This window comes from Zalophus californianus, chromosome 10 (genome assembly GCF_009762305.2).
Source record: "Zalophus californianus isolate mZalCal1 chromosome 10, mZalCal1.pri.v2, whole genome shotgun sequence".
NCBI lineage: Eukaryota > Metazoa > Chordata > Mammalia > Carnivora > Otariidae > Zalophus > Zalophus californianus.
In genome coordinates, this window is record NC_045604.1 from 81,387,765 (window position 1) to 81,412,001 (window position 24,237).

At 43.0% G+C, this 24,237-nt stretch overlaps 1 protein-coding gene across 4 annotated transcripts in view; it reads left to right on the forward strand.

Annotated features, from left to right (window-relative positions):
- The first annotated feature begins 656 nt into the window (after window positions 1-656).
- The window catches only part of RRN3 (RRN3 homolog, RNA polymerase I transcription factor), a 30,590-nt gene continuing 7,009 nt past the window's right edge, over window positions 657-24,237 (forward strand). For 2 of the 4 annotated variants that reach the window (XM_027611612.2, XM_027611614.2), the window contains exons 1-14: window positions 657-791; window positions 2,290-2,395; window positions 3,828-3,884; window positions 9,731-9,820; window positions 9,931-10,060; window positions 10,443-10,502; window positions 10,862-10,925; window positions 11,983-12,052; window positions 14,675-14,773; window positions 17,024-17,116; window positions 18,123-18,261; window positions 20,306-20,436; window positions 21,669-21,799; window positions 22,751-22,935. In XM_027611612.2, the coding sequence (XP_027467413.2) occupies window positions 703-791; window positions 2,290-2,395; window positions 3,828-3,884; window positions 9,731-9,820; window positions 9,931-10,060; window positions 10,443-10,502; window positions 10,862-10,925; window positions 11,983-12,052; window positions 14,675-14,773; window positions 17,024-17,116; window positions 18,123-18,261; window positions 20,306-20,436; window positions 21,669-21,799; window positions 22,751-22,935 (1,444 nt within the window). In that variant the 5' untranslated portion in view covers window positions 657-702. Of the gene's footprint in view, window positions 792-820; window positions 953-2,289; window positions 2,396-3,263; window positions 3,299-3,827; window positions 3,885-9,730; window positions 9,821-9,930; window positions 10,061-10,442; window positions 10,503-10,861; window positions 10,926-11,982; window positions 12,053-14,674; window positions 14,774-17,023; window positions 17,117-18,122; window positions 18,262-20,305; window positions 20,437-21,668; window positions 21,800-22,750; window positions 22,936-24,237 lie in introns of those variants that run through there. The other 2 variants (XM_027611613.1, XM_027611615.1) reach the window with 2 other exon arrangements.

Consider the following 24,237-nt stretch of genomic DNA (forward strand, 5'->3'; position numbering starts at 1 on the left):
CTGGAAAACCCTTCGCTGCTTTGTTGGTCTGGCCGACTCCTGGACTTCCCTAAAAATTTAAGTTCAAGGGCTAACGCCTCTTGCAAACTGTCTCCTCTCACTCTTTCTCATCCCAGATGACCACAGCTCGGAGGTTTCTGGGTAAATCGCTTCGTCAAACCTCAGTTTCCGCAAAGAAAAGATCAGCTTGGATATCTGAGGACAGCGCAGAGGGTACAGAGCCCTTTGCAGATGCTGGGGGGAGCAGCCTAGTTCGAATCCCCCGCCCGCCCCCATCTCTAGGCGGGTTTGGTTTAATTAGAGCCTCAGTTTCTTTAGTTTGACTAAGTGATGCTTTGACTCGGGAAAGTTAATACTCGTGGAAGCCGGCCACCGCTTAGCACCTCCCGGGCGTTCCCGCCCTTCCTTCATGACCCCGGGAACTGCTCGGAGCCGCCAAATATCTCTCCTCTTCTAGTGCTAAGCGCCGCAACCCGCGGGCAAAGTCCTCCAACTGCGAGGAGGGGCCCTGACGCAGGGCGGGGAGGAGAAAGCTTTGGCGGCGCTCTAGCCCGCCGGGAATCGCGCGCTCTCACTCGGGAATCCTGATTGGCTGAAGGCCGCCGCTCGCGCGCGCGTCTTCCGGGCCACGGGATGGGGGGGAAATGCCAGAAGGAGTACGACTTCCGGTGAGAAGCGCGGTTGTCGCGCTTGTCCGGCCCAATGGCGGCCCCGCTGCTTCACACGCGGTTGCCCGCAGATGCGGCCGCCTCGGCCTCTGCAGTCAAGACGCTGGGCGCTACGAGGACTGGGTGAGAGTCCGGGACGCTTCCTTCTGCGCATCTGGGACTGGAGTCCAGGACCGGGGTTAGGGTAGCGGATGTGAAAGGGCCTGGGGCAGAGCTGAAGGAATCGTGGGAGCAACCGGTAGAGGGTCATCTCAGGTTCTCCGGAGTAAGCCCATGCCCTTTAGGTGGGTGGTAAAGGTGGGAGAGGGGCTGGGAAAATGAATCTGTTCTGCGTTCCAGAGTCCCCTTTTCTCCTCGCGGGGCTCCCTCAGCGCCCCAGGCCTGGGTGCTACCTTCTCCTTTGCTCATCCCTCCCGCTTCTTCGTCTAGACTTGGGAAGAGTTCCCTGACGTCTTTGATTTATCAGGCGAATGCTGTCATTGATGGCAAACGGACTCGTAATTTTCTGTTGATGTTTGAAATGTGTTTCCACATACACGTTTTTGTAACAATCTTGCCTTCCTCAACTTTTTTTTTTTTTAAGATTTATTATCTATTAGAGAGCGAACGAGCTGGGGGAGGGGCCCAGGGAGAGAGAATCTCAAGCCAACTCCCCGCTGCGCTCCGCGCTGGAGGTGGGGCTCAGTGTCAGGACCCTGAGATCATGACCTCAGCCGAAATCAAGAGTCACATGCTTAACCTACTGAGCCATCCAGGCGCCCCTGTCTTTCTCAACTTTTAAAGCTCCTAACCCCCATAAAACATTTTGGGGTTTAACTTTGAGAGTCATTAGTAAGAGGCTGTGTCCCCGCACCCCCCCCCCCCTCCGCTTTGTGTAAAGGAAGAAAACTTTGTGAAACACTTAGCGATTATATCATTCGTGGTATTTATTAAGTGCCTGTACTTTCTTGGTTATAGGCTGAAGACCGTAGTCTATCAAAAGACAACATCTGTGCTCTCAACAGAGCTTACAGTCTAAGGAGGGAAAATCAGTGACTAATAAAAGAACAGCATGGTTTCAGGTAGAGATAACCTGAAGAAATAAAAACAGGGCGATGGGGGAGTGAGGGGATGGATACTTTAGATTTCGGCCCCTCTGACATTTGACCTTAGCTTGAGTGAAGACAAGAACCCAGTGTGTCTAGGTCTGGAGCATGAGTGTTTCTGATAAAGGGAACAGCAAGAGAAATGGGAATCAGCTTGGCAAGTTTGAAGAATAGCAAGGACACTATGGTTGCAGTATGTTAAGTGGTTGGAGATGAGGTCAGAGAGGTAGGCGGGGGCCAGATTAATGTAGGACCTTGAAGACTGTCGCAGAGTTTGAATTTGTGTTCTAAGTGAGGTGGGAAACCTTGGGAGAATTTAACAGGAGAGTAGAGTAGCATGGTCTGTTTTAAGTTTTGCAAAGATCATTAGATCACTGAAAGAAGACTGTTGGGAGGTTAGAGTGGAAGCAAGGAGGCCAGGTAGGAGGCTTTAGCGATAGTCCCGCTGAGTGATGTTGGCTCCATAAAAGTTGAGTATTACAATTTTTATTATTCTCTGTCCTGCACTTAATAGTGTGATAATCTTGGTTCTACAGGCTTTCAGATATGCTCACTTTAGAGAATGAGTTCTTCAATTCTCCCCCAAGAAAAACTGTTCGGTTTGGTGGAACTGTGACAGAAGTCTTGGTGAAGTACAAAAAGGTAAAAGGAGATAATGTGAGGTCTGGTGTCTTTCCCCCCACTGCTTTATTGATATGTAATTGATACGTTGAGGTTTGGTCTTTGTTGGTTAGGATACAGTTGTAGCCTTTATACTAAAGACCAGTAGACATAATAAAATGAATTTTAGATGTCAGTCTTGAAGTCAGTTGTTTAATCATAGCATTATGCTATCAGCTCAAAATTAGAGTAATAACCTCTCTGCTGAGGTTGTATGTCTTCAAATGCTTTATTTACGTAGTATCTTTCAAAAACTTGAGCAAGTGCTAGAATAAAAATCATTGGATCAGAGCATTTTCTTTCTTTTTTAAAAAAAATTTTTTTAAAGGATTTTATTTATTTATTTGAGAGAGAAAGAGTGAGTGAGAGCACCAAAAGCGGGGAGGGTCAGGGAGAAGCAGACTCCCTGCTGAACTGGGAGCCCATTGCTGGCTTGATCCTGGGACCCCGGGATCATGACCTGAGCCGAAGGCAGACCCTTAACTGACTGAGCCACCCAGGCGCCTAAGAGCATTTTATTTCTTAAGGAATTACCTAAGCATTGTTTTGGGACAATAAACCAGCTCTGTCAATAGGGATTTGTTTTGTTTTTTTGTTTTGGTTCTGTGTTAGTTTAGAAGTGATTCTACTAAATCTCAGTGATGGAGGGAAAATATGAATGTTTGTATTTATATGTATAAGCAGTCTATTTATTTATTTATTTATTTTAATGGTTTTATTTATTTGACAGAGAGAGACACAGTGAGAGAGGGAACACAAGCAGGGAGAGCAGGAGAGGGAGAAGCAGGCCTCCTGTGCAGCAGTGAGCCGGACGCGGGCCTGATCCCAGGGCTCTGGGATCATGACCTGAGCCGAAGGCAGACGCTTAATGACTGAGTCACCCAGGTGCCCCTGTATAAGCATTTTATTTTTTTTTAAGATTTCATTTATTTATTTGACAGAGAGAGACAGTGAGAGAGGGAACACAAGCCGGGGGAGTGGGAGAGGGAGAAGCAGGCTTTCCACAGAGCAGGGAGCCCGATGCGGGGCTTGATCCCAGGACCCTGGGATCATGACCTGAGCTGAAGGCAGCTGCTTAACCACCTGAGCCACCCAGGTGCCCCTGTATAAGCATCTTAAATCCACATATATGAATGGATGGTACCTTGTGTCATCAACTATTGTGTTTAGGTGTCAGTACATAAGTATACCTAAATGTGAACAACCTTTCAGTATTCATTTAATTTTTTTTCCAAGCTGCCTAGCTCCACTAACGTGAGTTTTTAAATTTTTGGAATTACAATTTTACAGTCCAATGATGGGTGAAAGTTATAATGTTCCTTTTGTAATAGTTAAAAGTCCTGCTGTTGGTCTTTAACAGGAAACTGAAGTAAGCAGAACTACTTTTTTTTTTTTTTTCCCCGTTCTTGTTTAGGGTGAAACAAATGACTTTGAGTTGTTGAAGAACCAGCTGTCAGATCCAGACATAAAGGTAATTAATTTACATTTGTTCATTAGCAAAGCTGTAGCCACTTTGTACAGATTCAGTTTGCACTTTTGGTCCTGTTCCATCCTCTAGAACTTGCTCTCTGTACGATCGTCACTTGAATGCAGCAGCTCTCAACGAGGGGCACTTTTGCCCCCAGGGCACATTCGGTGATGAACTGGAGACATTCTTGGTTGCCACGTCTTGTGGAGGGAGGGGTACTACTAGCATCCAGTGAGTGGATGACAGGGATGCAGCTACACATCCAGCAATGCACAGGGCGGCCCTCCACAAGTCCGAGATGCCAGGAGTGCTCAGGTTGAGAATCCCTGCTTTATCTTTCCTTTCTGGAACCTCTTTCCTCTATGCGGCATGCTGCTTTCATGTCTCTTCACTGAGAAAACAAAAACACAAGTTGACTTGTCTTTCGAGCTAGTACCCTTTTCATTGTTTTTGGAAATGTTTCAAGAGATGTACCTTTTAAGATATATACCTGTCATGTAGGCACAACTCAATGAATTTTATTTCCCAACTTTGGAAAGAGTAGTCTCTTACCATGGCAGTAGTAGTCAGGTTGTCTGGGATCAAATCCTTACTCTTGTTTCCCAGTGTGTGATCTTGGGCAGCTTGTTTAACCTCTCTGCCTCTGTTTTTGTCTTTGTAAAACCAGAAAAACAATAGGGGTCTTTTAAATGTAGAGGTTTTAGAGGATCCAGTGAGTTAATATATGAAAAGCACTTAGAACAGCCCCTGACACAAAGGGCTTTGTTAGCTGTTATTCCTGCTGCCATCCCGCACTTTTCTCATTTCCCTGCCTGTTTAAATCCACTATGAAGTCCTCTGCTGTGATTACTATGACAGAGATTACCAGTCATTTCTTACGTGCTGATTTCAGCGGGCTTTTTTTTTTTCTAAGCGTCATACGAATTCCATGTAGCAGTTGACACTGTTGGCTGCCCACTTCTTAAAACCTTTCCTTCAGTTTCTGGGATCTTCCTGTCTTATCACTTATGTCTAATCATTCTTGCGACTGGTTATTAAATTTGGTGTTGATTAAGTTTCTAGACTTGACCCTTTCCTTCCTGTAAAAATTATTCCTTCATGATTTCCTTATGCCCTTGTGGCTTTGGAATTCACCTGTGGCCTGGTAACTTCCTGATTTGTATCTCTAGCTCATATTGCTCTTGTGGGCTCTAGACTTGTTTGTTTGTTTGTTTTAAAGGTTTATTTTATTTTTGAAAGATTTTATTTATTTATTTGAGAGAGAGAATGAGAGAGCTTGAGAGCGGGGAGGGTCAGAGAGAGAAGCAGACTCCCCGCTGAGCAGGGAGCCCGATGTGGGACTTGATCCCGGAACTCCAGGATCATGACCCGAGCCGAAGGCAGTCGCCCAACCAACTGAGCCACCCAGGCGCCCTATTTATTTATTTTAGAGAGAGCATGCGCACAAGCAGGGGGACAGGTGGAGGGAGAGAATCTCCAGCAGACTCCTCCTGAGTGCGGAGCTTGACATGAGGCTTGATCCCACAACCCCGAGATCATGACTCCAGCTGAAATCAAGAGTCGGATGCTTAACCGCCTGAGCCACCCAGGTGCCCCTCCTGACTTGTTTCTTAACTGCCAGCCCACAAGTATTACAAGTGCCCCAAATTTATCATTTCTCTCTCCCAAACACACTCCTCTACAGTCTCCTTATGGGCTTAACTGATGTATTGCTTACCTAATTCTTGAGCTGGGAAAGACCCTGGGGTCTTTCTTGACTTCGTCACCCCTCGTTTCCATTGATTCACCAGGGCCTTTGGAGGAAAAAAAAAAGTCTTTCAAGGCTTCTTGCATTGTTGGTGCTCTCTTGTCTGGATTCTTCCCTTAACTCCGTTAGGTTGTCTAGGTTTCCAGTTCTCCTCTATCTCCCGTTACCCTCCCCCCCAAATTGTACCATCCACAGTGGAGCCTAAATCCTCTCTAAAGCACACGCTAAACGTGTCATTTTCCTGTGGGAAAACTTCATGCCTTATGCAGAAAGGCCGAGCTTCTTAGCATGGTGCGCTGCATTTTTTTTCTATGTTTAGTCGCACTAGATACTTTATTCCATGAATTCGCCACTTTATTTTTTTTAATTTTAAAAAAGTAATCTCTACACCCAGCATTGGGCGCCACTTCTGTTCATCTTTATCTCTTTGCATGTGCCTTTTGTGGTTGCAAGAGGTCCTCTGTATCCACTTTAGTTGCTGCCTATTGGAGCATGGGCTCTGGCTACATGGACTCCCTCCCTTACTGACTTTGTGACTGAGGGTAAATACACTGCACTTTTGTGCCTCATTGGCCCCAGCTATAAAATGGGAACCAATGGTAGCACCTACCTCATGGGATGGTTGTAAGGATTAAATGACTTATTATATGTTAAAATCTTAGAACAGTGCCTGGCATGGTAATTACTATATTAGTGTTTACTGTTGTTATTAGTTTATCTACAAAACTCCTACTATTTGAGATCCAGTTGAAGTATCCTCTTTTTTTAAATTTTTTAAAGATTTTATTTATTTGACAGAGACATAGCGAGAGAGGGAACACAAGCAGGGGGAGTGGGAGAGGGAGAAGCAGGCTCCCCACTCAGCAGGGAGCCCGACGTGGGGCTTGATCCCAGGACCCTGAGATCATGACCAGAGCTAAAGGCAGACGCTTAACAACTGAGCCACCCACGCGCCCCATCTTTTTTTTTTTTTTTTTAAAGAATTTATTTATTAGAGAGCATGATCAGGGAGGGGGCAAAGGGAGTGGGAGAAGCAGACTCCCTGCTGAGCAGGGAGCCTGGTGCAAGGCTCGAGCCCAGGACCCTGGGATCATGACCCAAGCTGAAAGCAGACTCTTAACTGAGGTGCCCCTGAAGTGTCCTCTTTAATGGAACTTTCCTTGGTTCTCTCTGAGCACATGGGTGTTCATTTCACTCCATTCCCCACCTTTCTGGTAGATCTTCCTAATTACAAATCTGGCTTACAAGGACTTTGGTTATTTATCTCTGCTCCTCTTTGATTGCCCTATTTTTCTGTTGACTTGCTTACCATATACTCCAGCCATAACAGAACTACTTTTGGTTTTCTGAATACATGCTTGTCGCTCTGTGAGGAATGAAGCCCCTAGAGAACACCCAGTCTGTTTATAGACAGCAGAAGTGTCACTTCCTATTTTAAGCTCTCCCTGACCCTGGCGTTCTGTCGGTACAAAGGACCATTTTCTTTGTGTTCTGTTGTTTTTAGGATTTTATTTATGTTTTAAGTAATCTCTATACCCAGCGTGGGGCTCAGACTCACAATCCCGAGATCTAAGAGTTGCATGCTCCACCGACTCAGCCAGCCAGGTGCCCCCACTGTATTTTTTATCAGCACTTCTCATCGGTATCTTGACATACCAACAGTTGCATCAGTTGTATCTGTGTTAGTTCAGAGAGTGTTGCAAGTGATTTGCTTCTAAAAGTGATTTCAGTACTAAAGCACCAGAGTCTGCAACTAGTTTACTTTAAAAAAACGGAGCGGGCGCCTGGGTGGCTCAGTTGGTTAAGCGACTGCCTTTGGCTCAAGTCATGATCCTGGAGTCCCGGGATCGAGTACCACATCGGGCTCCCTGCTCGGCAGGGAGTCTGCTTCTCCCTCTGACCCTCTTCCCTCTCGTGCTCTCTATCTCTCATTCTCTCTCTCTCTCTCTCAAATAAATAAATAAAATCTTTAAAAAAAAATAAAAAAACGGAGCAGCTTAAATATTAGCTTTATAATTTTCTTGTACTTTTTTTTAGTGGAAAAGGGATAGGATAGAGTTAACTCATTTTTATTTTTTTATTTTATTTTATTTTATTTTTAAGATTTTATTTATTTGAGAGAAAGAGAATGAGAGATAGAGATCACGAGGGGGAAGAGGGTTAGAGGGAGAAGCAGACTCCCCGCCGAGCAGGGAGCCCGATGTGGGACTTGATCCCGGGACTCCAGGATCATGACCTGGGCCGAAAGCAGTCGCTTAACCAACTGAGCCACCCAGGCTCCCTAACTCATTTTTATTTGCACATACCTTAGCTGTCTTCTTTGCTTCGGGCCTTGGTGAGCTATCAGTACAGTTATCTTTACTGGTTGTGGACATTATGAAATTACCATAGTGCAAATGAGTTGTAATTTACTTGACTTTACTGCCAGCTTACTTGGGGTTTCATCAGGAAAGAGTCCGTCTCATTGAAATTTGTCACAGATAGCACATCGCATGCAGTCAGCAGTTGAATGGAGTTGGGGAAAAGGCGGTGGGCTCCTTCTCTGTATGGAGCAAGGTATTGTGGGAGAGTGGACAGAGCGTAGGCTCTGACCCAGTCAGACAGGTGTGAACCCAGTTCTTTGTTAGCTTCTCAAATGGGCAGGTTGCTTATTAATTTCTCTTAGCCTCAGTTTCCTCAGCTGTAAAAGCGGAACACCAGCAGTCCATTTTCAGCATTGTTAGGATTAGTAAGGGAGGCGTTTGTGTGGTGTTGGCACCATGCCTGGCACCTGCTGTGTTCTCACTAAATGATACTCCCTATCAGTAGTCTATAATTGCAGGTACAACCCTGGCTGGTAGTAGTCCTTCACGTAGGTACCATACTGTCTGTGATAATCTATCACTAGCACAACACTGTCTGTTAATAATCTCTTGTGATAGATACAACAGTGTAGTGCTTTTGTTTGTTTATATGTTCCTTTCCCCTACTGAGTCTTTTTTTTTTTTAATTTTATTTATTTATTTGAGAGAGAGAATGAGATAGAGAGCCTGAGAGGGGAGAGGGTCAGAGGGAGAAGCAGACTCCCCGCTGAGCAGGGAGCCCGATGTGGGACTCGATCCCGGGACTCCAGGATCATGACCTGAGCCGAAGGCAGTCGCTTAACCAACTGAGCCACCCAGGCGCCCTCCCCTACTGAGTCTTAATCAGCAATAACCATTTCTTTCAAAATTGGGGGTTTTTAGTTTGTTCTTATGTATTTGTGCATATGAATTAATACAATAAATTTTATATTTAACCTGTAGCATATTTTATACATGGTTTGTTTTCTTTTAGCAGTTTTTCCCATGTCACTAAAAGTTATTAATGATGCACAGTAATTTTATTGCCTAAAAAATACTTCATGGAGTAGTGGAGCCAACATTTATATATAACACATTTTTTTTTTTTTTTTTGAGAGAGAGAGGGAGAGAACGTGCACGAGCAGGGGGAGGGGGCAGGGAGAGAGAGATTCCTAAGCAAGGTCCACGCGCTCAGCGCAGAGCCTGACACGGGGCTCGATCTCAGCAACCCTGAGATCATGAACTGAGCCGAAAAAAGAGTCAGATGCTTAACCAACTGAGCCACCCAGGGGCCCCTATCTATAACAGATCTTAATATATTTAAGTCTAGTTACAGGTTGGGTTGAGAAAAAGTTATATGTATTGATGTCTCTAATTAATTAGCTTAGACTGAATATTAACATGTTTTCACGTCAGCATGAATATAGAGAAATTGAGGTAACTCTTGGTCCTTGTGGTCTTACAGTATTTGAATCTGCTCTGCTCTTTCTGCAGTTTGAAAGATTCCCACCTGTCAACTTTTGAAATGTTTCCACTTATTTCCTGTATGTGAGAGTTACTATGTTGCTTTTTTAAAAAAACAGGAAAAAGTATTGCAACATCCTTCTGTTTTGATATAAACTAAGAAATTTTCATTCCAATTTTGGCTTCAGTGCAAGTTTGTGACTTTTTTCTCCTAATTTAAATATTATTGGTAGGTGCTTGGTGCAAAATAGGTATCATCTTTTTGTTATTTTAGAGGCTTTGTGATTTTGAAAGCACTTTTCTTTGTCTACCTTAAGGATGACCAGATCATTAACTGGCTGTTAGAATTCCGTTCTTCCATCATGTACTTGACTAAAGACTTTGAGCAGCTTATTTGTATTTTATTGGTAAGTTTGCCACTTATTTCACTGACTAGTATGTGATTTGGTACTTTGAAAACAGAACACATTGTATCAGTAAAATGTTTCTTATATGTTTCTTTCCCTCCCACCTCTAGAGATTGCAGTGGTTGAATAGAAGTCAGACAGTGGTGGAGGAGTATTTGGCTTTTCTTGGTAATCTTGTATCAGCACAGACTGTCTTCCTTAGACCATGTCTCAGCATGATTGTTTCTCATTTTGTACCTCGTAAGTGGTTCTTTGCTTTCTTTGCTTTCTCATTTTTTAAATACCTCTTTATTAAGATACTACCTTCTCAGAACCCTGTGGGGATTGTGCCAACATGGAAAATTCCTGAGATGCATATTGGCAGCAGTTTTGGTACATGTCTGTTCCCTATAATGATTTCTATGGAAGCATTTAGATTTGTTGCTGTGATTTTTTTACGTTAAGTGTTAGAACTCAGGAATTTTTAGCTTTACTTATAAAGTTACTTGACACTTTTTTTTCTTTAGACTGCAAATTCAGTCATTGTACTAAGTTTGGACAATGGAAAAATCACTTTTTTTGTAGCTGTTGATGTTTAGGTCGGTGACAAAAAGAATGACATATTTTGTTTTTCCATCAAAAGCCCGAGTGGTCATTAAGGAAGGTGACGTCGATGTTTCAGATTCTGATGATGAAGATGATAGTAAGTATAAACAGGATTAAACACGGGATGCCTCCTGTGTCTGAGAGAATGCTGCTGAATGATAAAGTATAGGGCACCCCCAGGATTTATTCTGATGGGTAGGCTGCAACAAATGGCAACCTCTGATGGAATCTTTTTGGTTACATTCAGCATTAACATGTAACCAGTTGCCCTTAGTGCATTACTTATGTAGTAAGTCCACTTAGTCTTCATTGATGGTTGGTTCTGGAGAAGAATCTTAAATTTAATATTTTGCTAGTAAATGATTCAGTTTTGGTTAGCGGGTGTTTTTAGCTTAAAACATCATTTTTCAGTTTTCAATTTTATCTTTATGCTCATACTCACTTTTCTCCTTGTAGATCTTCCCGCCAATTTTGACACATGTCACAGAGCCTTGCAAATAATAGCAAGATATGTCCCCTCGTGAGTATCCTTCTGTTACTTACTTTGAATCATGGTCTTTAAGTCTCAAGAAAATTACGATCAATTAGTAGGAACTTAACTATGTTCATAGCATCAGAACTCAAGTTGTATGCTACATGTTTTTGTATCTTGTTGATATAACATTCTACAAAATGGCATTTTAGTTCTCTCTTCATTGTCTTTATTTAAATTAAAAATTAATTTAAGAATTAATGACTTAATTAAAATTATTTAAATTCTTACTTGGAGCTTGTGTGCAAATTTTCCTCCAAATTTTGTATAGTGGTTGGAATTTTGCTTTTATCTTCAACAAGATGTGATATCCAAAAATTTTCAGTGAGCAAACCTTGTGTGCTTGTGTCATGCCATATAAATAAAAATTGCAGTTCTAATATTGTATGTTGATTACATTTGAATATTTTTTTCCCTAAGGATTTATTTTATTTTAGAGAGGGAGAGCCTGAGAGGGGGGAGGGACAGAGGGAGAGAGAAAGAATCTCATGCAGACTGCCCTCTGAGTGCTGTGGGGCTCCGTCCCCCAAGCCTGAGATCATGACTCCTGAGCCGAAATCAAGAGTCAGTTGCTTAACCAACTGAGCCACCCAGGCGCCCCATATTTGAATTTTTAAAAAGTTATAGTTCTAAGAAAAAACTTGGGTTTCTTTTGGAAGAGTAAACTTCAAGTTCTCTCTGTAAGTTTATTATTTGCTAACTTAAAAAATTACTCAAGTTGATGCTTTTTTCTCCTTTTTAAAGTAATATATGTGGGAAAGCACTGCCGTGGGAAACATTTAGATTTTAAACTGAAGCTCTGTTGCTTTTGTAGAAAAGAATCCCCCTTTTTATTTTGCTATTGATATCAAAGTTAATAAAAGGTTATTTTTCCCTAAGGTATTGTAGATTTTCTCTGAAGCTGTGTGTTTAAGTTCTGATTATTTGAAGTAGTTAGTTACCATTTGTCTCCTGCATCCATATTTGCTCTTAGAATGGAAATGTCACTTTCCAAGAAAGTCGTTAACATGCACTGATTTTTAAATTTTTTTTATGTTTTAAATAGGACACCGTGGTTTCTTATGCCAATATTGGTGGAAAAATTTCCATTTGTTCGAAAATCAGAGAGAACATTGGTAAGCAATCTTTTCATGGGGAAAATAATGGAAAAGTTATGATTTAGTTTTAGGTGGTGTTACATCTTTTTCTTAGCAGTTGTTTTCCAGATTAAAGTCAAGAGTAGGAATGTGACTCACATTCCTTTCTTAGGAACTCACTGAGGATCCCCAGTGCCTTTTTTCCCTTTAAAGTGCAGAGTCCATTTCAGAAATATCTGAATAGGCTTAGTGATTATACAGATAAAAATTACTAGAAGGTAGTAGTTTATACATTATAACCAATTGTAAACATGCCTTATTTGAACATGAAGGCGGAACCGTCTATGGATGAATTCTTAAGTTTTTGTGTAATATTTAGATGACCTCTGGTTTTCAATAATGAATAGTGGTTTCCTACTAAGCATAGCTTATTTTTTCCTAAATAAGGTATTATAAGTATTAAATACGGAGTTAATAAGGTTTGCTAATGTTTGTGATAGTCTGCTTCAAGTGGCATATTATAAATCTTATATCTCTTATGAATATAGATATAAAAATTCTCAATGTACTAGAAAACTGCATTTAGCAACGTAAAGAGTTATGCACTATGACCAAGTGAAATTTATCCTAGCACTGTATGGTTCATTTAATACCTGTTAAAATCAGTGAATAAAACACACCACGTCAGTGGAATAGATGACAGGAACCACATGATCATTTCAGTAGATGCATTGTCAAAAGCATTTGACAAACACCAGAACTCTTCCATGACAAAAATAGAAGGGAACTTTTTCAACCTGATAAAGGACATGTATGAAAAACTCACAGGTAGTATCCTATTCAGTGGTGAAAGAGCTTTCTCCTAAGATAAGGAACAAAACAGGGATGTCTGCTCTTGCCCTTTTGTTCAGTATTATACTGGAGGTTCTAGCAGGGGCAGGTGGGAAAAGGAAAAGGCATCTGGATTGGAAAGGAAGAAGTAAAAAATGCCTGTATTTGCAGATGACATCCTACATTTAGAAAAATCCTGAGGAATTCTCAAAACACTATTAGAAGTAAGATGAGTTCAGCCTGGTTGTAGAATATAAGATCAGTATACAAAAGCCAGTAGTACAAGATAATTTAATGGGGCAAAGAACAGTCTTCCACAAATGGTTGTGGGACAAGCAGAAATCTACATGCAAAGAATGAAGCCAGGCCTCCCCTCACACAGTAAACAAAAATGAACTCAAAATGGATTAAAGACCTAAATGTAAGCTAAAAAAAGCTCTTAGTAAGAACACATAGGTAAGCATTTTTGTGACCTGGGATTAGGCAACAGTTTCCAGATAGGATGCCTGAAACACAGAGCCACAGAAGACTAGATGAGTTCAACTTCTTTACAGTTTACCTGCTGTGCTTCATGGACACCTTCAAGAGAGTAAAAAGTCAACCCAAACAGTGGGAGAAAATACTTGCAAGTTGTGTATATCTAGGATATATGAAGAACTCTAATATTTTGATAATAAAAAGGCAAATAACTCAAAAATGGACACACAATCTGAATGGATATTTCTCCAGAATTGATACACTTATGGTCAGTACGCACAGGAAAAGCTCAACATCACTAGCTGTCAGGGAAACGCAAGACGAAACCATAACGCAGGATCCCACTTCACACCTGCTGGGATGGCTGTACTCAGAGGGACAGACAGTAACAAGTAGTGGTGAGGATGTGGAGAAGTTAGAACCCTCATTCCATCGCTGGTGAGAGTGGAGGATGGTAGGTGCCGAAGTGCTTTGGGAAGGCTTCTTGGCCTTACCTCAGAAAGGTTAAGCAGAGAATTGCCATACAACTTAGCATTTCCACTGCTAGGTGTCTATCCAGCAGAAAATGTATGTCTACGCAGCACCTTACACGAATATTCAAAATACGGAAACAACCAAATGTTTACGGGCCAATGAATCAACAAAATGTGGTATGTGTATACAGTGGGTATTATTTGGCAATAGAACAGAGTGGTTTACTTGCCACAAAGTGAGTGAATCTTGAAAACATGCTAAAATGCCACATAGTATAAGAGTCCACTTCCATGACAGCCTAGCATAGGCAAGTTCTTAGAAAGCAGATCGGTGGTTACTTAGGGCTTGGGGGGAGGTACATTACTGAAAGATAATCCTATCCTTTTTAGGTGATGAAAATGTTCTAAAACTGGTTGTGGTGACAGTTGTACAACTCTGAATATACTAAATACTGTTGAATTACACACTTTAGATGGATGAATTATATCTCAACAAACCTGTTTAAAAAAATACTGTGGAAGTATACAGATTACAAATTTAATTAACAGAGGTGGGGTGGAGCGCCTGGTTGCTCAGTTGGTGGAACATGTGACTCTTGATCCTTAGGGTTGTGAGTTCGAGCTCCACGTTGGGTGTAGAGATTACTTAAAAATAAAATCTTAATAAAACCAACCTCCCCCAAACAGATTTAATTCACTGAGGGGTAATTAGATTACTTATACTGAACATTGTGTTGATAGAGGAACAGTATAGTTTCTGTGTCGCTGGATAGTCTATTTTTTCTATTTAATTGAAACTAAAGATTGTGTAATTAATGTTTTTCTTGTCATTATGAAACATTTATCCTCTGTTGAAATGTTTTGTCTTTTTATGTTTTAGGAATGTTATGTTCATAATTTACTAAGGATTAGTGTATATTTTCCGACCTTGAGGCATGAAATTCTGGAGCTTGTGATCGAGAAGCTACTCAAGTTGGATGTAAGTATTTGATAACCTGTTTTTCTCATTGATTTTCATTTATTAAATACATAGTCATAGTATGTGAAACAATAGAAGCAATGATGGAGAAGAATCCACATTTCCACCTTTGATTTCTTTGAACATTTCTTGAACTTGATGGATATGCTGGTGGTTATAGATGGTCCCATCTCTCATGGTTGGGGAACAAGGCATTAGATGGTCACACACATGTGAAAGTACAGTCGTGGTAAATGCTATGAATGGAACACATGTTGTTAACGTGCTGGAAAACCTGATGTCGTGTGAAGGGGTCAGGAAGGCATTCCTAAGGAAGTGATGTTGAATTCTTTATACCCTTTTTTAAAGAGGCCTGCAGTGGGGGGCACCTGGGTGGCTCAGTTGGTTAAGCGACTGCCTTCGGCTCAGGTCATGATCCTGGAGTCCCGGGATTGAGTCCCGCATCGGGCTCCCTGCTCAGCAGGGAGTCTGCTTCTCCCTCTGACCCTCTTCCCTCTCGTGCTCTCTATCTCTCATTCTCTCTCTCTCAAATAAATAAATAAAATCTTTAAAAAAAATTAAAAAAAAAAAAGCCTGCAGTGGGAATGAAGGAAAGTGGTGGGTTCTAGTGACATGGGGGAGGAAAGGCAAACTGGTCCTTGAGCCCGGGTTGGAAGTGGAGAAGTAGAGGGTAAGAGAGCAATTGCTCCCTGGGGAATAGAGTCGGTGTTAGTAGTAAGGAGAAAAGTCAGGAGGAGGTTGAAAGAGGAAGCGTTCTGTTGTGGATGGACTGGGGGGGCAGCTGGGGCGCCTGATGGAGAATGGTCAGCGAGCAGTGGTAGCGGCCGGGAGGGGCCAGGGCGCACCTGTGCGGGGATGCTGGCGAGTCGGGAGAGAGGAAGTGTAATGGGGGGTGGGGAAGGCAAGTACAGACACCTGCGGAGGATCTGGAAGAAGGAAGGGTTTGGCCAGTGGCGTGAGCTACTGTTGACGTTTTTAAGGAGGATGAACAGAGCCAATGTCCTTGGATTTGTTGATTCGGTGGGAGTCTGCTGCTGTGTCCCTGGATGGGACGCACTGTGTTTCAGGGGAGAGTGCGTGGTTGGTGAGTGGGGCTGCTGGAGGCCTTGGTGAGGGTGTAGGAGGCGATGGAGCGGGGCTGTTGGGGGAGACGTGAGGTCTGTGGACTGAGGAGCTGTGAGTGATGGAGGAGAGCCCCGATACTGTGGGCAGGGGGGGAGCAAGGTAGCAGTGCGGCAGGCCTGGGATGAGCTGGAGGTTGGCAGGCTGGTGCGATGCTCACTGGGAGGAATGCTGTCTGGCCGGCTGCACGTATCATCTGTAAAGTCTTCCCGTGGTTCATACTGTGCAACAGTGGCGAGCACATGTAGAAAGGAGGTCATGTAGAGAGAGTAAAAAATGCATGATTTGAATGTTGTGTGAAACGAGATAGGGTTACATACCAAAATGAATATTCAGTAATTCCAGTTGACTTGCATTTTGTCATTTTCCTGCTCAGTTGATGGATGATATGCTTCTTGTGCAACATGTAAGAGTTGGAATGAATGTTCAGTTTGTGGAAGCTGATTTAGACTAGCACACTGCATTTCATAACGATTTTATAGAAGTATGTAGTGGAAGGAATGTGATTTGTAGTCTTGTAAATTCCTTTGTGACCCAGACCAGTTGGTAGGTTTGCACCGTAATTGTATATTGAGTTACAGTGCCAGAAAGGATGCTTATGTGGACCCCTTCAAAGTATGTATATCAGACGAATTTCCAGTCCCCGAATAAAGTAGTTGTATTTTTCTTTTTTTTTTTTAAGGGAGAGAGGGAGCAAGTTGGGGGAGGGGTGCAGAGAGAGAGAGAGGGAGAGAGAATCTCAAGCAGACTCCACCCTGAATGCAGATACCAATGCGGGGCTTGATCTCACAACCCTGAGATCATGACCTGAGCCAGAACCAAGAATCAGATGTTTAACCGACTGAACCACCCAGGTGCCCCAAAATAGTTGTATTTTTTTTTTTTAAGATTTGATTTATTTGAGAGAGCACATGAGAGTGAGGGAGATTGGAGCAGAGGTGAAAGGGTGAGGGAAGGGCAGAGGGAGAGGGAGAAGCAGGTTCCCTGCTGAGTCGGGAGCCCTATTCTAGGACCCAGGATCATGACCTGAGCTGAAGGCAGATACCCAAACGACTGAGCCACCCAGGCACCCTAAAGCAGTTGTATTTTCACTGCTTTCAATCTGTTTCCCCCTTTGTTATAATGTAGGTGAATGCATCCCGGCAGGATATTGAGGATGCTGAAGAAGCAGCCATTCAGACTGGTAGCGGGCCAGATGCCACCGAAGGACTCTTCAATATGGTCAGCACTTAACTAACGACAGTTTATAATTCCACAGGGTAGGAGGAGATGGCTAATGGCCCCTCATCTTCTGCAAGGCTTTAGCTTAAAATAGTTGTTCAGCAAACTTGAAAGTGAGGTTTAAATAAGTAGCTGCTGTCATGTTTCTTACTGTCCAGTAGAGTTCGTTTACTTCCAAGGCTGTGAATGTGGGAGTGGTGAAGTAGGTTTCATTTTTGTTCTTAACGTTTGTGCTTTCTGTTCTTGTTTTTTTTGTTTGTTTGTTTTTTGTTTTGTAAACCACATACAGTTTGTGAAGGAGCGATAAATAGGAAAGCATACCAGTGTGTGATTTCTTTGTTTTACAAGTCTTAGGCCTTAATGCAGTATTTCTCTGCTGGGGGCCGGGCTCCCTGGAGGAGGAGGGCCTGAGAAGGGGATTTAGGTCACTAGGGACAAAGGGTGTGAAGAAGCAGGAAAGGCAGGGGAAGGAACTAAGTGAGAGTTTGCTCTCAGTTGGAAAACAGCTACATAGCATGATGACCCTAGTGATGACCCCCAATCCCGGGAGCTCTGGATCCCAGCTTGAAGCCAGGGAGATGGCCTCCTGTGACCCCTTGTCAGCCGGTCATTTCGGCTGCGGAGGGCAGGAAGGAATGCAAGGCGGTTCTCTGGAGAACCGGTGCTCCCAGCAGCTGGGGCAGGGGTGCCCTGTCCTGGGAGAGACCTGGCACCAGCAGGGCCCAGCACAGTGGGTTCCAGGAGCTGGGGGAAAGCTGTGGTGTTCACATGGCCTTTCTCCAAGAGAGCCTTCCATGTGACTCTCTGGCTGGGCTCGGAATCTGCTTTATTTGGAATGCCACTGGGGGTTCTGGGTCACACCTCTGGTGGGGAGTTCCTGCCTAGAGGAGGGGGTCTGTGTCTTCTCTTTGTTTTATCATTCAAAGGAAATAATCAGCTCTGAGAATTTTCCCTCTTACCTATTTTACTCCAGTTTTTAATGTCAGTTTGTCCGTTATGTTCAAAGGATGAGGATGAAGACACTGAATATGACACAAAGGCTGACCCGCAAAGGCTCGATCGCATGGTCCATCCTGTAGCTGAGCGCCTGGACATCCTGCTGTCTTTGCTGCTGTCCTACATCAAGGACGTCTGCTATGTAGATGGTAATGAGCTGCACTCGTCACAGTAGCTGCATTTGAATGTGGCAGCGTGCCTGGTTGTGTGCTCAGTGTTCCATACATGACATAGTCCTCCTAGAGGTTCTGTACAAATCACTGTTTCGAGGATGAGGAAAAGAGGGTTTAGAGAGATCCTGTGACTTGCCAGCCTGACACAGCTTGAGAATGGTGGGACCGGATTCAGGCTCAGCTATTGGTCTTCGAAGCCCCTGATGGTTTCACGGACTGTCGTAGTCGGGGATGATGGCTGGAGTTTGGTCAGTTTTAGGTGGGGATCAGATCACACTCAAGTTGTTCAGGACCTCTGAGAGTGTAGTGCACATTGGTACAGGGTGCTTGGTGTTAGGGATTGAGTTTGGGGGTGTCATGCTGTAGTGAACGAATCGGGGTGCTTCTTGCCATCCTGGAACTTTGCGTTTGGAGGCTTTGCCATGAAAACAGGATTCTTTATTCCTATCGTAAAGATTTAAGTATGATAGTTGGCCATTCAGAATAAGAGGACTTGAATCTGAGTTGATGGTGTTACTAATTTTGTTGTTGTTATAAAAATAATACAATTGAGAGAAAATTTGGCAACTATAGGAAAAGATAAAAAAGACAATTTAAATGTCTGCACTTGCACTATTTAGAGAATGATTATTAGCATTTTGAACTGTTTTTCTTTTCTGTTAGCATGTGTATATTTAGGACTGTGTTTTTCAGTGGACTTGGGGGTCATGTTGTACACGGTGATTCATAATCTGCCCGTTTCCACCTGCTGTGAACATTTTCTCAGACCATTAACTGTCCTGCTAGGTTGCTATTGATTGTGTGGATTTAATTGTCTCTTTTTTTTCTCCCCCCTCTTTTTTTTTTTTTTAAAGATTTTATTTATTTGAAAGAGAGACTGGACGGGGAGGAGCAGAGGGAGAGAGAAAAGCAGACTCCCCTCCTGAGCAGGGAGCCTGATGGGGGGCTCGATTCCAGGATCATGACCTGAGCCAAAGGCAGATGCTTAACCAACTGAGCCACCTAGGCGCCTTCCCCCCTCCTTTTTTTTGCCATTATAAATGTGTAATGAACATCCTTATATATATGTATATGTCTGGAAATGTGCTTGTGATAAATTCCTAGCAGCAGAATTAGTGGATCAAAGGGCTTCTGCCAGGGGCGCCTGGGTGGTTCAGTCGTTAAACGTCTGCCTTCGGCTCAGGTCATGATCCCAGGGTCCTGGGATTGAGCCCCGCATCGGGCTCCCTGCTTCGCGGGAAGCCTGCTTCTCCCTCCCACTCCCCCTGCTTGTGTTCCCTCTCTGTCAAATAAATAAAATCTTTAAAAAAAGCGGGGGGAGCTTCTGCCACATAAATGGTAAAATTGCCCTTCAGAAGGGCTTCCTGTTTATGGTATCACAGCAGTGTGTGAGGTGAGGGCCTGCTTCCTGGTCAGTGCCGGGTTATTATATTATAAAGGAAAATCTGTGCCAAATAAAGATGGCATTTTGTTACAATCATAGCTTAATGGTGATATTTCTTTTTTATATTTTTTTAATTTATTTTTATTTTTTTATTTTATTATGTTAGTCACCATATATTACATCATTAGTTTTTGATGTAGTGTTCCATGATTCATTGTTTGCGTATAACAGCCAGTGCTCCATGCAGAACGTGCCCTCCTTAATACCATCACCAGGCTAACCCATCCCCCCATGCCCCACCCCTCTAGAACCCTCAGTTTCTAATGGGTGATGTTTCTTAATGGTATTTTATTTTTAGAAATTTGGTAAAGTGGCAGCCTAAAAATAATGTGTAGGGGCACCTGGGTGGCTCAGTCGTTGAGCGTCTGCCTTTGGCTCGGGTCATGATCCCGGGGTCCTGGGATCGAGCCCCTCTTCGGAATCCCTGCTCGGCGGGGAGTCTGCTTTTCCCCCTCCCACTCCCCCTGCTTGTGTTCCCTCTCTCGCTGTCTCTCTGTCAAATAAATAAATAAAATCTTAATAAAAAATAAAAAAATAAAAATCATGTAAAGCTGAAATGCCAAATTTTCTCTTTAGGCAAGGTAGATAACAACAAAACAAAGGATTTATATCGAGATCTCATAACCATCTTCGACAAACTTCTGTTGCCCACCCACGCCTCCTGCCATGTACAATTTTTCATGTTTTACCTCTGCAGTTTTAAGTTGGTGAGTACCATGTCAACATGGTCTTAGCTTATTTTATTCTTATCCATGATTTTCCCTTAAAAACTGGGGGTGGGGGCTGTAGGGAAGGGAGACATGAGGTGTTTCTTTTTCCTGAGCTCACTTTTCTGGTGCCTCTAATTAGATAGTTCGTCCTGGAGGCGCCCGGGTGGCTCAGGTGGTTAAGCGTCTGCCTTCGACTCAGGTCATGATCTCAGGGTCCTGGGATCGAGCCCCGCATTGGGCTCCCTGCTTGGCAGGGAACCTGCTTCTCCCTCTTCCTCTACTGTTCCCCCTGCTTGTGCTCTCTCGCTCTCTGTGTCAAATAAACAAATAAAATCTTTAAAAAAAAAAAGAAAGATAGCTCGTCCTAGGCCAAGTGCTCTGAAAGTGCCATTCTGTGTTTGGTCCACTAGGCGGTGCCCTTCCCCTTCATTCCGGCCCTGGCTGTTAAAATCCCAGGGGATATTTAACTGTTTCTGTCCATTCTCTCAGTTGATCCTAACTCAGTTGATCCCAAAACAACTTCTAAATCCAGAATTTTAAAACTTTAGGCAGTGGCTTTCTGTTATGGAAACAAAAATGGAAATATAGAAGACTGTTCCTTTGCCACTGTTTTTGTAGCTTCTTGGAATAGTCAGGAGAGTGCTGGGCGTGGGTAAGGAGGTTGAATTTACTTTGCCTTGAAGTATGTGTTAGTGCTCTTGAAGAGAGTTATTTGGGAGAAGCTGGAGGTTGTGCCTTTGTTAAAAAGAAGGTTTCATTAGTCTTTTTTGTATGATTAGCATAATTAGTCAAACACTCCCCTTGAATCTGTGTCTCTGTTTCTGGGTAAGTTCAGTACGTGCGGGAGAGGACTTGGCACTGTGACGGGGCTGCCGCACGGTTCCCACGCGAGTGTGGCTTGTCCCTGCTTTCCATTTCTGGCTAAACGGCGGGATCACTCTCAGATTCCAAAGCTCTGTCACTGAACCTATGAAATCTGTAGGGTTGAATCTAAATTTCAGCTCGTTTGGGAACTTATATAAGGCTGGGGAACACCTTTTGTTTTTAATACTGTTATCTCAGAGTGTTGTAAAATTAAGAACCATGAGAACTGCATATGTTATTTATCTAGTAGTGTGACCGAGATACTAGCACTTTCCCCTATTGCTGAGTTACAGTCTTAGGATTCCGATAGCCAGAGATTTCTTCAACATTAAAAAAGATTAAAGCAGTACCTTCTCTTTTTATAGGGATTCGCAGAAGCATTTTTGGAACATCTCTGGAAAAAATTGCAGGATCCAAATAATCCTGCCATCATCAGGCAAGCTGCTGGAAATTATATTGGAAGCTTTTTGGCAAGAGCTAAATTTATTCCTCTTATGTAAGTAACCTAATTTTCCAAGTGCTTTTTATGTCATGCTTTAAAAAGATTATAGCAAAAAGTCTTAAGTCAGAGAAATACCTTCTTTAATTTTTGTCTGCCTTTAAAGTGAAAAAGTCTGTTCCCCCATTTTATGCAAGATGTTTACATTTCCAAAAAGCAATCTCAGAATAAAATGTCTCCTTTAGATATAAAAGCTCATATGGAAAGCTTCTGTCATCTGTCTTGCATGGTTATACTTGAATGTGAAGACCCATTTGTCTTCATGGGTGTTGCACAGTGTTGTATACTGTTTTGATTCTCTTTATAGGCTTGTCATTTTTCATTTGCATTCCGAATCAGTTGTATCTGTTAAAGCTGAAGAAAAAACCCTTTTAAAGGTAATAGAAAGATCTGTTTAGGAGGCCAGCTCTGGGCCTACTTCTTCCAGTGATCCATGAAGATGTCTTTGGGCAAGGATGCTGTTACAAACCCTTCCCCGACAACTAAAAGCCATCTGTCCACTCTGCCCTAAATTGTAGGCCCCAGGACTTTATCAGAACCCCATAGGGAAGGGTGAAGTCAATCAGATGGTCTCTTCCTTGTAAAATGTTGCTTAATGTGCCCTTTTCTGTGGCCGTATTACTCTGAGAGGGCAGGGAGGCTGTCAGAGAAGTCCTTCTGAGTCGATAAGGAGATGCTTGTCCATCCCTTGGGATCTCAGGCAGCTTTAGGGGCCTGCCTGTTGCTAGAAGGTGCGTGCACTCTGCCTTAGACTTGAAAAGCTGTCTTCCTGCCCACCCATCCTTTCCCTCCCTTCGTTTGCTGCTTCTCTGTGCCCACGGGTAAGAGACCAAGAAGCCCACGGACTGACTTTTCTTAGTCTGTAGTGAGAGACAGTTGTGTGTTTTTGTGTCACTTTTGGTTTTTTATGAAGCAAGTGAAGTTGACTTGAGTTTTTCTTTTCTCTAGTACTGTAAAATCATGCCTAGATCTTTTGGTTAACTGGCTGCACATATACCTTAATAACCAGGATTCAGGAACAAAGGCATTTTGTGACGTTGCTCTCCACGGACCATTTTATTCAGCCTGTCAAGCTGTGTTCTACACTTTCGTTTTTAGACACAAGCAGCTTTTAAGTGGAAATCTGAAAGAAGGTCAGTGATGTGGGATTGATGGATGTGAACTGGATTTTCCTGGAATACTAGTCACCCTTTAGAAGGGACAGTTGTTTCTTTTTTGAGAATTTGATGGAAACTGTGGAGTCAGAATACTGCCCATGCACACTCAAGCTTTGACACATAATTTCAAGCACCCCTTAGGCCCCTAAAGCCCTTTAAGATCCCTCTTTAACAGAGGATGGATTTGAGGTGGAGCACCTTTGTTTTAGAGGGTGGCATCTAGACTGTGAACCATGAAGGGGCTCTTCTTCAGAGGCGAGGCCCAGCACAGCACTTCCTGCTTGTCATGCTGGCCCGTGAAGGCGGGTGTCATTCCCCACCCCCACAGGGGGACCCTAAGCACACGCAGGATGTTGATTGGCAGGATTAGATGAATATGATTCAAAGCTTGGGGTCATAACAGTTACGCTGTTTTATCTAGGGACTTGAGCGTTCATCTACCGGTTTTCAGTTTTGCTAATTTCTAAGGGTTGCATATAATTTAAATCTACCAGATGAAGCTTGTTTATCAAGTTAGTGTGACAACAATATCAGTTAAGTCTGTTTAAATGGTTTTAATTATTTGCACAAATAATTCAAATGGTTTAATAGGCTGTTTCCTCTACAGATTTTCTCAACCTCTGACATTTGGGGCTGGTTCTCTAGTTGTTGTGGGGGCCGTGCTGGGCGTTCTAGGGTGGTCAGTACCCTCTACCCACTGAATGCCACTAGGGCCCCCCGCCACCCTGCACTTTGTTGTGACAGCGGAAGCTCCCCAGACGCTGCCCCACGTCCTCTTGGGGGCGCAGCTGCCTTGAGAGTTGAGAACCACAACTCTAAACTGAAACTTGTATGTGTTGCAGTGCGTATTTATAATCTGTTACTTCTCAAAAGGTTAAAACTAGTTGTATAAACCAGGAGTAGGACAAGGTTTTAGCACAACGTAAGCAAAGTATCTGCTCTTTTGGTATAAATAAATGGCAAGAGTCTTGGTTAAAGAGGATGTTGTTCTTGTAAGCCATGACATGTAAGCCATGACCCCATTTTTAGTTATTTTTATCAGAATATACTTCAAAGATGGGGCTCCTGGCTGGCTCAGTCAGAAGACCATGAGACTGTTGATCCCAGGGTGGTGAGTTTGAGCCCCACTTTGGGTGTAGAGATTACTTAAATAAATAAAACTTAAAAAAAAAAAAAACATTAAAGAATCTCCTAAAATAAAATATACTTAAGCACAGGTTGGTTTGCTTGCCTTTTAAAATAAGCGTGGTGTCTGTCTTTTACTAATATAGGAGAGAA